The 12,061-nt window shown below is 45.8% G+C and overlaps 1 protein-coding gene across 1 annotated transcript; it reads right to left on the minus strand.

Moving 5' to 3' along the window:
- Positions 1-279: 279 nt before the first annotated feature.
- On the minus strand, positions 280-10,784 carry LOC117490605 (solute carrier family 22 member 5-like; the record flags this gene model as incomplete). The annotated part of the gene is made up of 8 exons (XM_034140365.1): positions 280-514; positions 704-740; positions 5,805-5,950; positions 8,165-8,379; positions 8,549-8,637; positions 9,102-9,228; positions 9,367-9,538; positions 10,622-10,784. Coding segments are annotated over 8 exons (1,089 nt in total), but the record flags the coding sequence as incomplete, so codon positions are not given.
- Between the last annotated feature and the right edge of the window lie 1,277 nt (positions 10,785-12,061).

Consider the following 12,061-nt stretch of genomic DNA (forward strand, 5'->3'; position numbering starts at 1 on the left):
AAACAAAACAGGAGAAAACAGGATGAAAAAAAAACTCTTGCCAGTGGACTTTTGGATCTGTCAGATTTCCGTCATGCATGATAAATGTATTACTGTCACTTTCTGTTTCTTTCTTTCTTTAAGGGAAACTAGGTCATTGAGAACATCTACGGAGCCTGCAAGAAAAGCAGTTAAGCAACACAGCTACCACAAATATAGGGTATTAAAATATATACAAAAAACATCTTAAAACCAAATGTACATTTTTTAAGAAAACCATAGCCTGCTATAAAAAAAATAAAAAAATAAATAATACAAATAATAATAATAAAGTTGATTCAAAAATAAATATGTAATAGTAACATGAAAAACACAGGATTTTAAGTGGAATGAACTTACCCCTGACATTCCTGCATCTGCTCCACTGTTTCTGGAAGATCTCTGTTGAGGGTCTCCGGAAGGAAAAGGTTCACAACAGATGAGGCAATTGTGAGACTTCCCATGAGGATATAAGGAAGAGCCTTATTATAACTACCTGAAAATAAAAAAGGAGCAAAATTCTTCATTATAAAAAGACACCATTTTACTTGAATATAAATAAAACTTCAATAAATGTGTACATGTCGTTGATGTTATCCAAAGCAGATGTTCTTTTGGACTCATAAAGAATGTCAATGCAGTGATGTCTTATATACATTGTGAGATAATATACTCATCTTCTCACCTAAATATATGACATAAGGAGCTGTGATGCTGCCGATGTCACGATCTGTCTGTGTTGTGTTTTGTCTTGTCTAGATCTGTCTTTGGTTTCCTGTTTTATTTTGAAAAGTGTTCACCCCCCCGTCTTGCCTGTTGCTTCCTGTCTGTGTGTTCCCTCTTACCTGATTACCTGATTGTGTTCACCTGGTGCCCCTGTGTTTTCTCCTCCCTCCTCACCTGTGTCTTGTTTGTTTCATTAGTCCTGTGTGCATTTAGGTTCTGTTTTTTCTGTTAGTCTTTGTGAGATCCTTGTTTGTTGTTGACTGTGTTCACGGGGGAGAGCTCTGTATGTTACTTGTAGCCTTGAAATAAAGGTATTTTCTGTTAAATCTGCATTTGGGTCCTGCCTGCTGACTGTCGATACGCCTCCAGTAGAGAAGAGAGGCAGTCTATCATCTCTACGGCACGCCAAGAAGTAACCTTGAGGCCCTTGTTAAGGGAGTTACTACCCGAGTGGGTGGAGGACTTTTTCGGTAGCTTTGAGGTCAAACCGGTTTCCCGGCCTGCTAGCCCCTGGCATGCTAGCCCCTGGCATGCTAGCCCCCTGCCTGCCACAGTTCCCAACAAGGCTCCTTTCAAGGACCCTTTCGCTGGGTCTCGTCTGGCCTTTGGAGGACCTCTGAGCCTCCACAAGGCTTCAAGGCAGCATGGAAGGAAATGCAAGGCCATGATTCCAGCCCGTGCCCCAGCAGCCATGGTCCCGGCCCCAGCAGCCATGGTCCCAGCCCCAGAAGCCATGGTTCAGGCCCTGGTTCCGGCCCCAGCAGCCATGGTCCCTCCTCTAGTCCCTACTCAATTCCCTTCTCAAGTCCCCTCTCAAGTCCCCTCTCAAGACCCCTCTCAAGTCCCCTCTCAAGTCCCCTCTCAAGTCCCATCTCCAGTCCCTACTCAAGTCGTCCCTTCTCTAGTCCCTACTCAAGTCCCAACTCAAGTCCCTTCTCTAGTCCCTTCTCTAGTCTCTTCTCAAGTCCCTTCTCAAGTCCCTTCTCAAGTCCCTTCTCAAGTCCTTACTCAAGTCCCTTTCCAAGTCCCTTCTCTAATCCCCTCTCTAGTTCCTTCTCAAGTCCCTTCTCTAATCCCCTCTTTAGTCCCTTCTCAAGTCCCCTCTCAAGTCCCTTCTCAAATCCCTTCTCATTTCCCTTCTCTAGTCCCTCTTAGGTGCCTTACAAACAATGGACGTCCGCTCTCGGGAGCGTCGGAGTGGTGCGGTCACCCTAAGTGACAGACCTAAAGTATCCGGGATTCAGGCATCTTCCCTGGCTTGTACATTTTTGGTGATGCGCCCTGGAGGTATCAGACTATTTTAAACAACTTTTCCCCGCCTTTCAAACACTTATTCCGGGGTTTTAGCCAGTCATTTTGCACGAAATCATTTAACATTGACGGTCTCCTGAAAAAGCACATATTCTGTGCATTTTCAGGAAAGCGTCAATGTTAAATGATTTCGTGCAAAATGACTGTCTAAAACTCTCTTCCAGACATTTAAAAATACTTTCCCCGACCATTTAAACATTATTTCTGGCTTGTAAAGTGCAGTTATGCGCCCTGGAGATATTATACTATTTCAAACAACTTTTCCCCGCCTTTCAAACACTTATTCCTGGGTACAAGTGTTATATTTCTTCCCCCTGGGTGTGTGTGAGACAAGTGAAGTGAGTCAGCCTGCCAACAAGCAGCAGTGTGCTGTCATTTGAAACATGTTACCCCACTGTTTGACACATCTTTAGGCTGTGTTCCCGCACCCGCTCCCGGCTACGCTGCATCTGGCTACCCACAGAATGGCTCATTCATGTGGGCTGTCCCCTAAGGTGGATCGGTTAGCTGCCATCATGGAGCAGACAAAGCCGCTCCTGTTGGCCCTTCAGCCAGGGGCCGGTGTGGGGGTTACTAGCTTGCCGCCTGGCCCGCCTTCGGTTGCCACACCTCTGCTTGAGGATGCCATGTCGCTAGCGGCTCCGGCTGAACCTCTTCTTGAAAGGGGGGGGGGGCAGGGGCCCGCTCACCCCCGAAGAGGCTCCCCACTCCTCTGCTCAGAGCTCTTTGCAGGGCACGGAGGACGGCTCCATGGCGGCCATTATTCGTGCGGCCCTGGTACGCTTGCAGCTTCAGGCTCCGCAGGCCGACCCAGGCTAGCGCCTTCTTCAGGCATAACCCTGCCCCCTTTCATTCCCACTGTTCCTCCTTTAGAGGAGTACCTGAGGGAGCTCCATGCATGCTAGAGACACACCAGGGCCCTCTCCCACTCTGCTGCCATGCAGGATCCGGCGAGGGTGGGGCTGGGTCGCTTGCCATCCATTGAGCCTGCCATCACCTCCCCGATTCTGGCCCCGAATGCCAGGCGCCCTCGGCCTCAGTGCAGGGTCACAAACGAGCTGCTCTGTAAGGCCTACGACACAGCGGCACGGGAACTCCCTCTCCCATCTGATACTGGCTGTCTCTACCTCTCTGCAGCAGGCTCCGGCTGAGCCTTATTTGCTGGGCCTCAGTGATGCATCACTGCAAGCCTTTGCTCTAATGCTAGGGAATTGGGACGAGTCATGTCCTTATGGTGCAGACTCGTCGCCAGGTTTGGCCTGCTTAGTCACCACTGTCGGAGACATGTCCTCCGGGGTGTGCCAGTCGAGTCAGGGGAGCTGTTTGGGGCAGCTGCCCTGTAGGCACTGGAGCGTGCTGCCCAAGCTAGGCAGACCAGGCAGCAGCTCTCGGGTCTTTTATAGGCCTGTGCCCACTCCCAGCAGGCCCAGGGGCCCCTCTAGCAGCCGCACTCAGCCACCAGCTTACAGTGGTGGTCTGCGCAGGTCCCAGCGGCCCACTCATCTGTTGTGCCCCCGGCTGCCGGCCTTCTAGGCGGCCTCGTGCCTCAGAGCCTTACCGGCCTCCCCCCAGCAGCAGCTCAGCTACTGGGCTGTCTGTACTTCCGGCCCTTGGGTGGTTTTCACCTTAACCCAGGGGTATGAACTGCAGTTCCGGCCCCTAGCCTTCGGCCGGGCCAAAATGACAGTCGTCAGCGATCCGGCAGATGCCCTAGCTCTAGCCAAGAGTTGTCCGTCCTTCTGCCCAAGGAGGCAATCGAGCCAGTAGACCCTCTGCTTAGCCCAGGGGGTTCTACTCTGCGTACTTTCTCGTGGCCAAGAAAGTCGGCGGAATTCACCTGCTCTTGGACCTCAGAGGAATCGACAGATTCCTGGAGGTGCTGCCATTCCATATGCTGACCGCAGCACATGCACAGTGGGAGTGGTTTGCAACCGTGGACTTTAGGGATGCCTACTTCCTCGTGGGCCGGGCAAGAGGGTGCCTGATATTCAGTTCCTCCGGCCCTTGGGCAGACTGACGGCTGCCTCAGCCGTTGGGCCCTTAGGCCCGCTGTCGTTGTGCCCCATGCAGATGTGGCTGATCAGCCTTCTCTTGGAGGCCAAGTGGCACAGGCACAGGAAAGTCAGAGCGTTGCAGCGTTGTCTCCACTCCCTGTCACGCCGGAGGGGCAGGGTCTATCTCCTGATGGGCGTGCCCATGGGCGCCATCCCATCCTGCCAGGAGACCGTCACCATAGGTGCATGTCTCTTAGGGTGGGGTGCAGTGCGGCAGGGCAGGACCGCTCAGGGTCAGTGGTCTGCCCAGGAGGGTGCACGCCATGTCAGCGTGCTAGAGCTTCGGGCTGTGCAGCTTGCACTCACGTACTTTCTACCCCAACTGAGGGGCAAGAATATGCATGTTCCTTGGGACAGCAGGTACACTGTTGCCCAGACGGCAGTCCCTTCTAGATAGTGGACGTTCTCACTCCACTCTGAATTTATGTGGCTGCTATTTCTGCCCGACATGTTCGGGTCGACGGCACCACGGCGGGGTGCCTCAGGTCGGTGTCCCTCTTCCTGAAGAGGGGCTTTACGGCAGCGTCCCCCTAGCACCCCGAGGGCTCCGGCTTGGGACCTGCTCCTGCTGCCGGATGCCCTATCATCTCCTCCCTTCGAGCCCCTGGCTTTGGTGGCTGCCCACGAAGGCAGCATTTCTGCTTGCCATGGCCTCAGGGAGGCAAGTTGGGGAGTTACATGTCCTCTCCATAAACGATACATGCCCGAGGTGGGACTCTCAGGTGTTGCCCTTGGCATTCCTGCCCAGGGTGCTTCCACAAACCCACTTCAATCAGCCTGCCCAGCTGGCACGCTTTGACATTCGGGAGAACGGCACGTCGAAGTGGCTGTGCCCTGTGGGTGCCAGAAGGGCGAATATCGAGGCTACTGCCTGTATACGGCAGTCGGAGCAACTCTTGTTTTTGCCATAGCGGCACTAAAGGAGGTGTGCCCTCTACCAGTGGCTATCCCACTGGGTTGTCGATACCATCTCACATGCCTACGGGGCCAGTGGCCGCCCCTTGCCATCTGGGCTGAGATACCACTCTGCAAGGAGCATCTCAACATCTTGGGCTGCCCTGAGAGGGGCGCCCCTGGAGACCATCTGCGCCGCGGCGTCGCGGGCGTCTTCTGGCACATTCTCCAGTTATCGGGTTAATGTCGCCACTCCCCATTCTTTGGGCGTGGTCCTTTTGCCGAGCTCCGCTGCTTCCAGTAGTGAGCCAGGGCTTGGATTCTTCATGACATGGTTGGTATAAGTCATCCAGTGCTAAAAGCACCGCCTCTGGCGGTCAGTAGGGACGAAATAGAACGATAGTTATGGCTGTAACTACGGTTCTATGAGTCCCGGATGACCGCCAGAGTTTCCTGTCCACTCAGAACTCTTGTGTGCTCGCGAGAAGATTCTGGGAACAGATCCTCTGACGACACCGGCTGATATAGCCGGTGTCACGTGGGTCACAGGTGACTTTGTTGTTATTGGTACTCGAGCTGCGCATGCGCACGATGGACATATCCAGTGCTAAAAGCACCGCCTCTGGCGGTCATCCGGGACTCATAGAACCGTAGTTACAGCCGTAACTATCGTTTCTGTTAGTCTTTGTGAGATCCTTGTTTGTTGTTGACTGTGTTCACGGGGGAGAGCTTGAAATAAAGGTATTTTCTGTTAAATCTGCATTTGGGTCCTGCCTGCTTCGCTCAACCCTGACAGCCGATGCGTGCCGCAGAGGAGCACATCCCCATGCCCACGTTCCTGAGTACAGTAGGGTAAACCTCAGCGGTGTAAATGTAGATGATGCTGAAGGCCATGGTGAAGCCAAACTTTCCAGTCATTTCCAGTGCCAGAGCAACATATTGAAGATCTGAGGAGGAGAAAGAGAGGATGTTGGAAGTGAGTTATGAATGAATTTTCTAATTTCTATATTTTTTAAATACATGACATATTAAAAAAGGGGTCACATGAAATCATCAAGTTTCTCCCAAGCAGAGCGAACAGAAGTCTTATGCATTAAAGAAATATAAATGATCTCATTTGGGAATAACTAGCTAAACACTGTGCAATTTGACCTCAGTTCAGATGTTTATTGTCCCTTCTGGGAAAGAGGGACAATAAAGGGCCTGAATACTGTCTTTTCTGGTATCTTATCAGCACCGATTCTTTATTTGAACCTTCTTGAACCCATAGGTCAGTTTGGTGATTGTGCAAGGGTCAATTTGCTAAGCCTATAGGAAACTGGGTCTGTTTAATATGTAGCTTCACTTTATCTGGTGAAACACAAACATGATAAAATCATTCTTTACTGCACTGTAGCACACTCTAAGCACTAAAATACTTAACTAATGAATATTAAAAACATGACAGAAAGTACATTTCAGATGTTTCTTTGCTTGTCTCAAGGGAACATCAGTAACACAGCAACTTTCTCCAGATGTGACTTATGTATTAATCCAGAGTCCACTATTCTAGGTGCTTAGAGAATAATTAACATGTGATAAAACTGCAAACTGCACATTTCTGAGTTCATGACAGTGGTGTCGCCTAAAGCCCCGAATGTTTTTTCTGTAGCCCCGGACAATTCTCCCTCAATAATATAATCAGGGGTGCACATAACTGGTACGCAGGTACGGCAAAAATCTGAATTGCATAGCGTCACTTGTGTTGAGAGATGTATCCATAGATCTCTTCATTTTGCTCTCAAAGTGCACCAGATTGATGCATTTAACTTCAATATTAAAAAAAAAAATCTTCCCGGGGGAGCATGCCCCCGGACCCCCCTAGAGGATGTTAGGTCCACCCCCCACTTGTAAAAAATAGCACTTTACCCCTGCTTACACCTATATGCCGTGAGCTGATTATCGAGGGTGTACTGTGTATGTGCGTGTGGGGAGTGTTGCAGTAGAAAATTCCACTGTAGCGCCCGGTACCTTAATGGGAAACCCTACATGTTTGAGCACACTCTATGAAATGTCAAGATACCCCACAGCACCCCCAAAAGAAAGTCTCTGGCGCCGCCACTGTGGGCTAAGCCCCGAATGTTTCCAGGTCCAGGAAATGCCCCTGGTTCATGACATAATCTTGCACAACCAGCCCCCTCTTATATAAACCTATACCCTGTGTTGCACGTTGAACATGATCTCCTCTTAGGAAACGATGACATTTATGACTGAACAAAGGTCGCAGTGATGTAGATTTCAATACAATTATAACATTTTTGTAGCATTGCAGTCCTGTTCGAATCTTTTGAAGTATTTAAAAATATAAGTTGTATGGGCTCAGAAGAAGAACAATCCTGGTTTAACTTTGTGATGATGCAGTTTCAAGCTAATCCAACAGGGGTTTAAATTGTTGATTTAGCTTAAGAGGTGGGAGAATGCTCTAAACACATAATGCGCCACCTAACAAGCAGCTTCTATTAGAGTCAACTCACCCAAAGTACAAATTATTTCATACAGCAATCTATGTATGTATTACTCTATATTTATAATTTGTTCTCCTTTTGTTTTTGTACATTTTTAATAGATCAACAGGGACATGTGTTTCTCGTACTCTGGATAGTCAACATACCACACTTTAAAAAAAGAAAAACCTATACATAGTGTGTTGCTGTTTACCCAGAGTAACGAAGACACTATGTCTGAAAAGAGAAGTTGTTGAAGTTTTACTTTTAAATGCTCTAAGGTCCACAAGCAAATTCTACTCAATTACAGTAATATGGTATGCAGCAGAGCTTTCCAGGGAATACTGAGCAAATTATCACATATGTATGTAATTTAGGTGAAATATGTGTACCCCTTCCTACTTTGCACTAGCTGTTGCAGCACAATTTCCTTACAGAGATAAATTCAGTTCTATCTTATCTTAGATTTTATGATGACAGACAGGCAATTCTAATGTGTGATAAGTCGTGTGTGTGTGTGTGTGTGTGTGTGTGTGTGTGTGTGTGTGTGTGTGTGTGTGTGTGTGTGTGTGTGTGTGTGTGTGTGTGTGTGTGTGTGTGTGTGTGTGTGTGTGTGTGTGTGTGTGTGTGTGTGTGTGTGTGTGTGTGTGTAGCTTGGTTGTTAGTCTGAAATCTTACCTTCAGGGATGAACTGGATGAGAAGAAGAACTCCTCCTCCGATGATGAGGAACGACGACAGAAGTGCTCTTCTCGGACACTTCTTTAGAAGCACAGTTGAAACGACATATGCAGGGACTTCAGTCGTAGCTGATAAAAAACAGTTCATGAAGGGGTTGCCGCTCAGGTTGGAGGTGTTCAGGGACAATCCGAAATACCCGATGTTTATTGCCATCCTGAAAAAAACAAATGATCAGAAAACACATAACATGCAGGGTTAGATTGTACATTTTATGTCACTTTGAGTTTTTAACTCACTACATGCATATTCCCATAATTAGATAGCAGTAGTAATTTTGTTACCGTTATGTAATTGAAAAATTATTAAAAACAACTAACACTTACCACAGAATGAGACACATCAAAGTTATGCATCTGATTTTCTTGGATTTTAGGATGTCAAGCATGGTGTATTTCTTAAATTGTGCCGATGCCTGTGACGGAAAGAATTGCAACGAGAGAGTTAATGTGGTTACATTACATTATACTGACTTGAACAAAGACTATATTAAACATGTTAATAGTCCATTTAAATTATTTGTATTCTTTCAGGGTATAGGGATTACCTATCCAACATTGTTTTAGTGATAACTGTTGTTTTTATTTTAATCATTACTAACTAAGGTGCCAGGGTCAAGAAATCAATGAATAACGTCTTTGTCTAAAGCAATAATTTGCAATATTAGTAACTTGACAGAGGGATGTCACTCATTTTTTGTAATTTTGAAACAGCTTAGGCTAGGCAGAAGCAGACATAACAACAGCTAGCATTTATAAGTGACACTTTATTTACTGTCTCCATGTGTAAAAAGACAAATGTTGGGGGCAAACGGACATTATAATTAAACATGTCACAAACATTCAGTCATATTTTTTACAGACAATATGTGAACTGTACCTCAGATTCTTTAAAGATTACAGCTGGGGCTTCAATCTTATTTTTCCGTGCAGCCTCTCTCACTATGGCCTCCGCCTCCTCCACTCTTCCCTGGGTGATCAGCCATCGAGGAGACTCTGGGATGAACCTGCACAATCGATACAGATTCAACATTACATTTCTAAATATATATTTGAATTATCACATCATGTTGTTAAACCAGGAGTTTGACTATTGGCAGATTGTCAGTATATGACTTTATAAATGAGAACTATGAGTGACGTACCACCACAGAGGGATGTAGACAACAGCAGTTGAGGACAGAACTGCCAGAAGAGTCCTCCATTCTCTGATGCCGTATGCAATCCAGGGTAGTGTCATGTACCCAATGCAATAGAAGAGGAAGGCTCCGAGAGTTGTGAAGAGTATTCGCATTGTTTTACTCAAAACCTCCGTTCCTGCCCGAGATAAAATCAAAGTTGTTGAGCGAATAAAAAGAGACACTTAATGATCTATTCATGCACAAGGCACAATCATTTCTACATAAAAGATCAAACATAGGAGGAGGATCATTTTACGATTCTTACCTAGCACAAACGCAGAAATATAGAGGGAAATCTGGGAGGCTCCGACAAAGTTGAACATGACGCAGAACATCTGCCATGAATGAGAGAAGGACTGAAGCATGACTGCCACACTCTGGGCCACGAGAGAGATGAAAACCACCTTCTTCCTCCCAAACCTGGAAGAAAAATAATGTTATATCATTAACAGTGATTCACAGAGAGAAGCATTTATACAATATGATGATAGTGATATCTTTGTGATTGCTTTGTCGCTTTTTAAACAAAAGCCTAGCAATAGCTGTGCTAGCAAAAAGTAGATACAAACTTAAAACTGATGTATGTTGGCGGTAGTAGCCAGTCAATACATTTTGCTAGAAAAGTATGATTCATTATTCAAGTTCACATTATCTTGGTTATTTTCTTTCCTTCTCTTAAACCTGGTGGACACATGCAACAGTGTCCTGCACAGTTGAAAAATGCAATGTGAATTTAAACATATCAAGTTACAAATCTGCACTTAAAGGTGGGGTAGGTAAGTTTGAGAAACCGGCTCGAGATACACTTTTTGTTATATTCCATGGAATGCTCTTAACATCCCGATAGCAATGAATATCTTAAGTGCTTTGACAAAAAATCCATAAAAAAATGTCATCTGTGGAAGCCGTAGTACTGTAAAAAGCACGACCAATCATTTTAGCCGGCCCGGCTAAAATAACTGGATAGCCTACCTGCCTGTCAGCCTTCCATCTGTGCACAAACTTATCTCGTGCCCTCATTGGTCATGTGCACGCTCGTGTGTGTTGGAGGAGGGGCTCTGTAAGGAAGTAGCAGATTTCTTCCGGCTGTGTATTTTCAAATTCTAGCGCACTCGAGCTGGTTTCTCCAAAATTACCTACCCCACCTTTCATGCACAAGGCACAATCATTTCTACATCAAAGATCAAACATAGGAGGAGGATCATTTTACGATTCTTACCTAGCACAAACGCAGAAATATAGAGGGAAATCTGTGAGGCTCCGACAAAGAGGAACATGACGCAGAACATCTGCCATGAATGAGAGAAGGACTGAAGCATGACTGCCACACTCTGGGCCACGAGAGAGATGAAAACCACCTTCTTCCTCCCAAACCTGGAAGAAAAATAATGTTATATCATTAACAGTGATTCACAGAGAGAAGCATTTATACAATATGATGATAGTGATATCTTTGTGATTGCTTTGCCGCTTTTTAAACAAAAGCCTAGCAATAGCTGTGCTAGCAAAAAGTAGATACAAACTTAAAACTGATGTATGTTGGCAGTAGTAGCCAGTCAATACATTTTGCTAGAAAATTATGATTCATTATTCAAGTTCACATTATCTTGGTTATTTTCTTTCCTTCTCTTAAACCTGGTGGACACATGCAACAGTGTCCTGCACAGTTGAAAAATGCAATGTGAATTTAAACATATCAAGTTACAAATCTGCACTTAAAGGTGGGGTAGGTAAGTTTGAGAAACCGGCTCGAGATACACTTTTTGTTATATTCCATGGAATGCTCTTAACATCCCGATAGCAATGAATATCTTAAGTGCTTTGACAAAAAATCCATAAAAAAAGTTCAGCCGGCCCGGCTAAAATAACTGGGTGGCCTACCTGCCTGTCAGCCTTCCATCTGTGCACAAACTTATCTCGTGCCCTCATTGGTCATGTGCGCGTTTGTGTGTGTTGGAGGAGGGGCTCTGTAAGGAAGTGGCAGATTTTCTCCGGTTGTGTATTTTCAAATTCTAGCGATCTCGAGCTGGTTTCTCAAACTTACCTACCCCACCTTTAAAGGTAGGGTAGGTAAGTTTGAGAAACCGGCTCGAGATACACTTTTTGTTATATTCCATGGAATGCTCTTAACATCCCGATAGCAATGAATATCTTAAGTGCTTTGACAAAAAATCCATAAAAAAATGTCATCTGTGGAAGCCGTAATACTGTAAAAAGTACGACCAATCATTTTAGCCGGCCCGGCTAAAATAACTGGATGGCCTACCTGCCTGTCAGCCTTCCATCGGGGCACAAACTTATCTCGTGCCCTCATTGGTCATGTGCACATTCGTGTGTGTTGGAGGAGGGGCTCTATAAGGAAGTGGCAGATTTTCTCCGGTTGTGTATTTTCAAATTCTAGCGATCTCGAGCCGGTTTCTCAAACTTACCTACCCTACCTTTAATAATGTTGTGTGCAAACATTTCAAATTTAAATATGAAATGAAAAAAAAGTTTACTTTTGAAATGATTTCTCACAAAAACCTTTCTAAATTATAGTAAATTATTAAAAAAGGTTTAGTCAATATACGTTTTTCTGCCTAAAATACAGTAGTTGAAATTGAACGTAAACTATATCAAACACCACATCCATGGCAATTAACCCATTTTTGCCCGCTAT

The sequence above is a fragment of the Trematomus bernacchii genome, unplaced genomic scaffold (assembly GCF_902827165.1).
Source record: "Trematomus bernacchii unplaced genomic scaffold, fTreBer1.1, whole genome shotgun sequence".
Taxonomy (NCBI): Eukaryota; Metazoa; Chordata; class Actinopteri; order Perciformes; family Nototheniidae; genus Trematomus; species Trematomus bernacchii.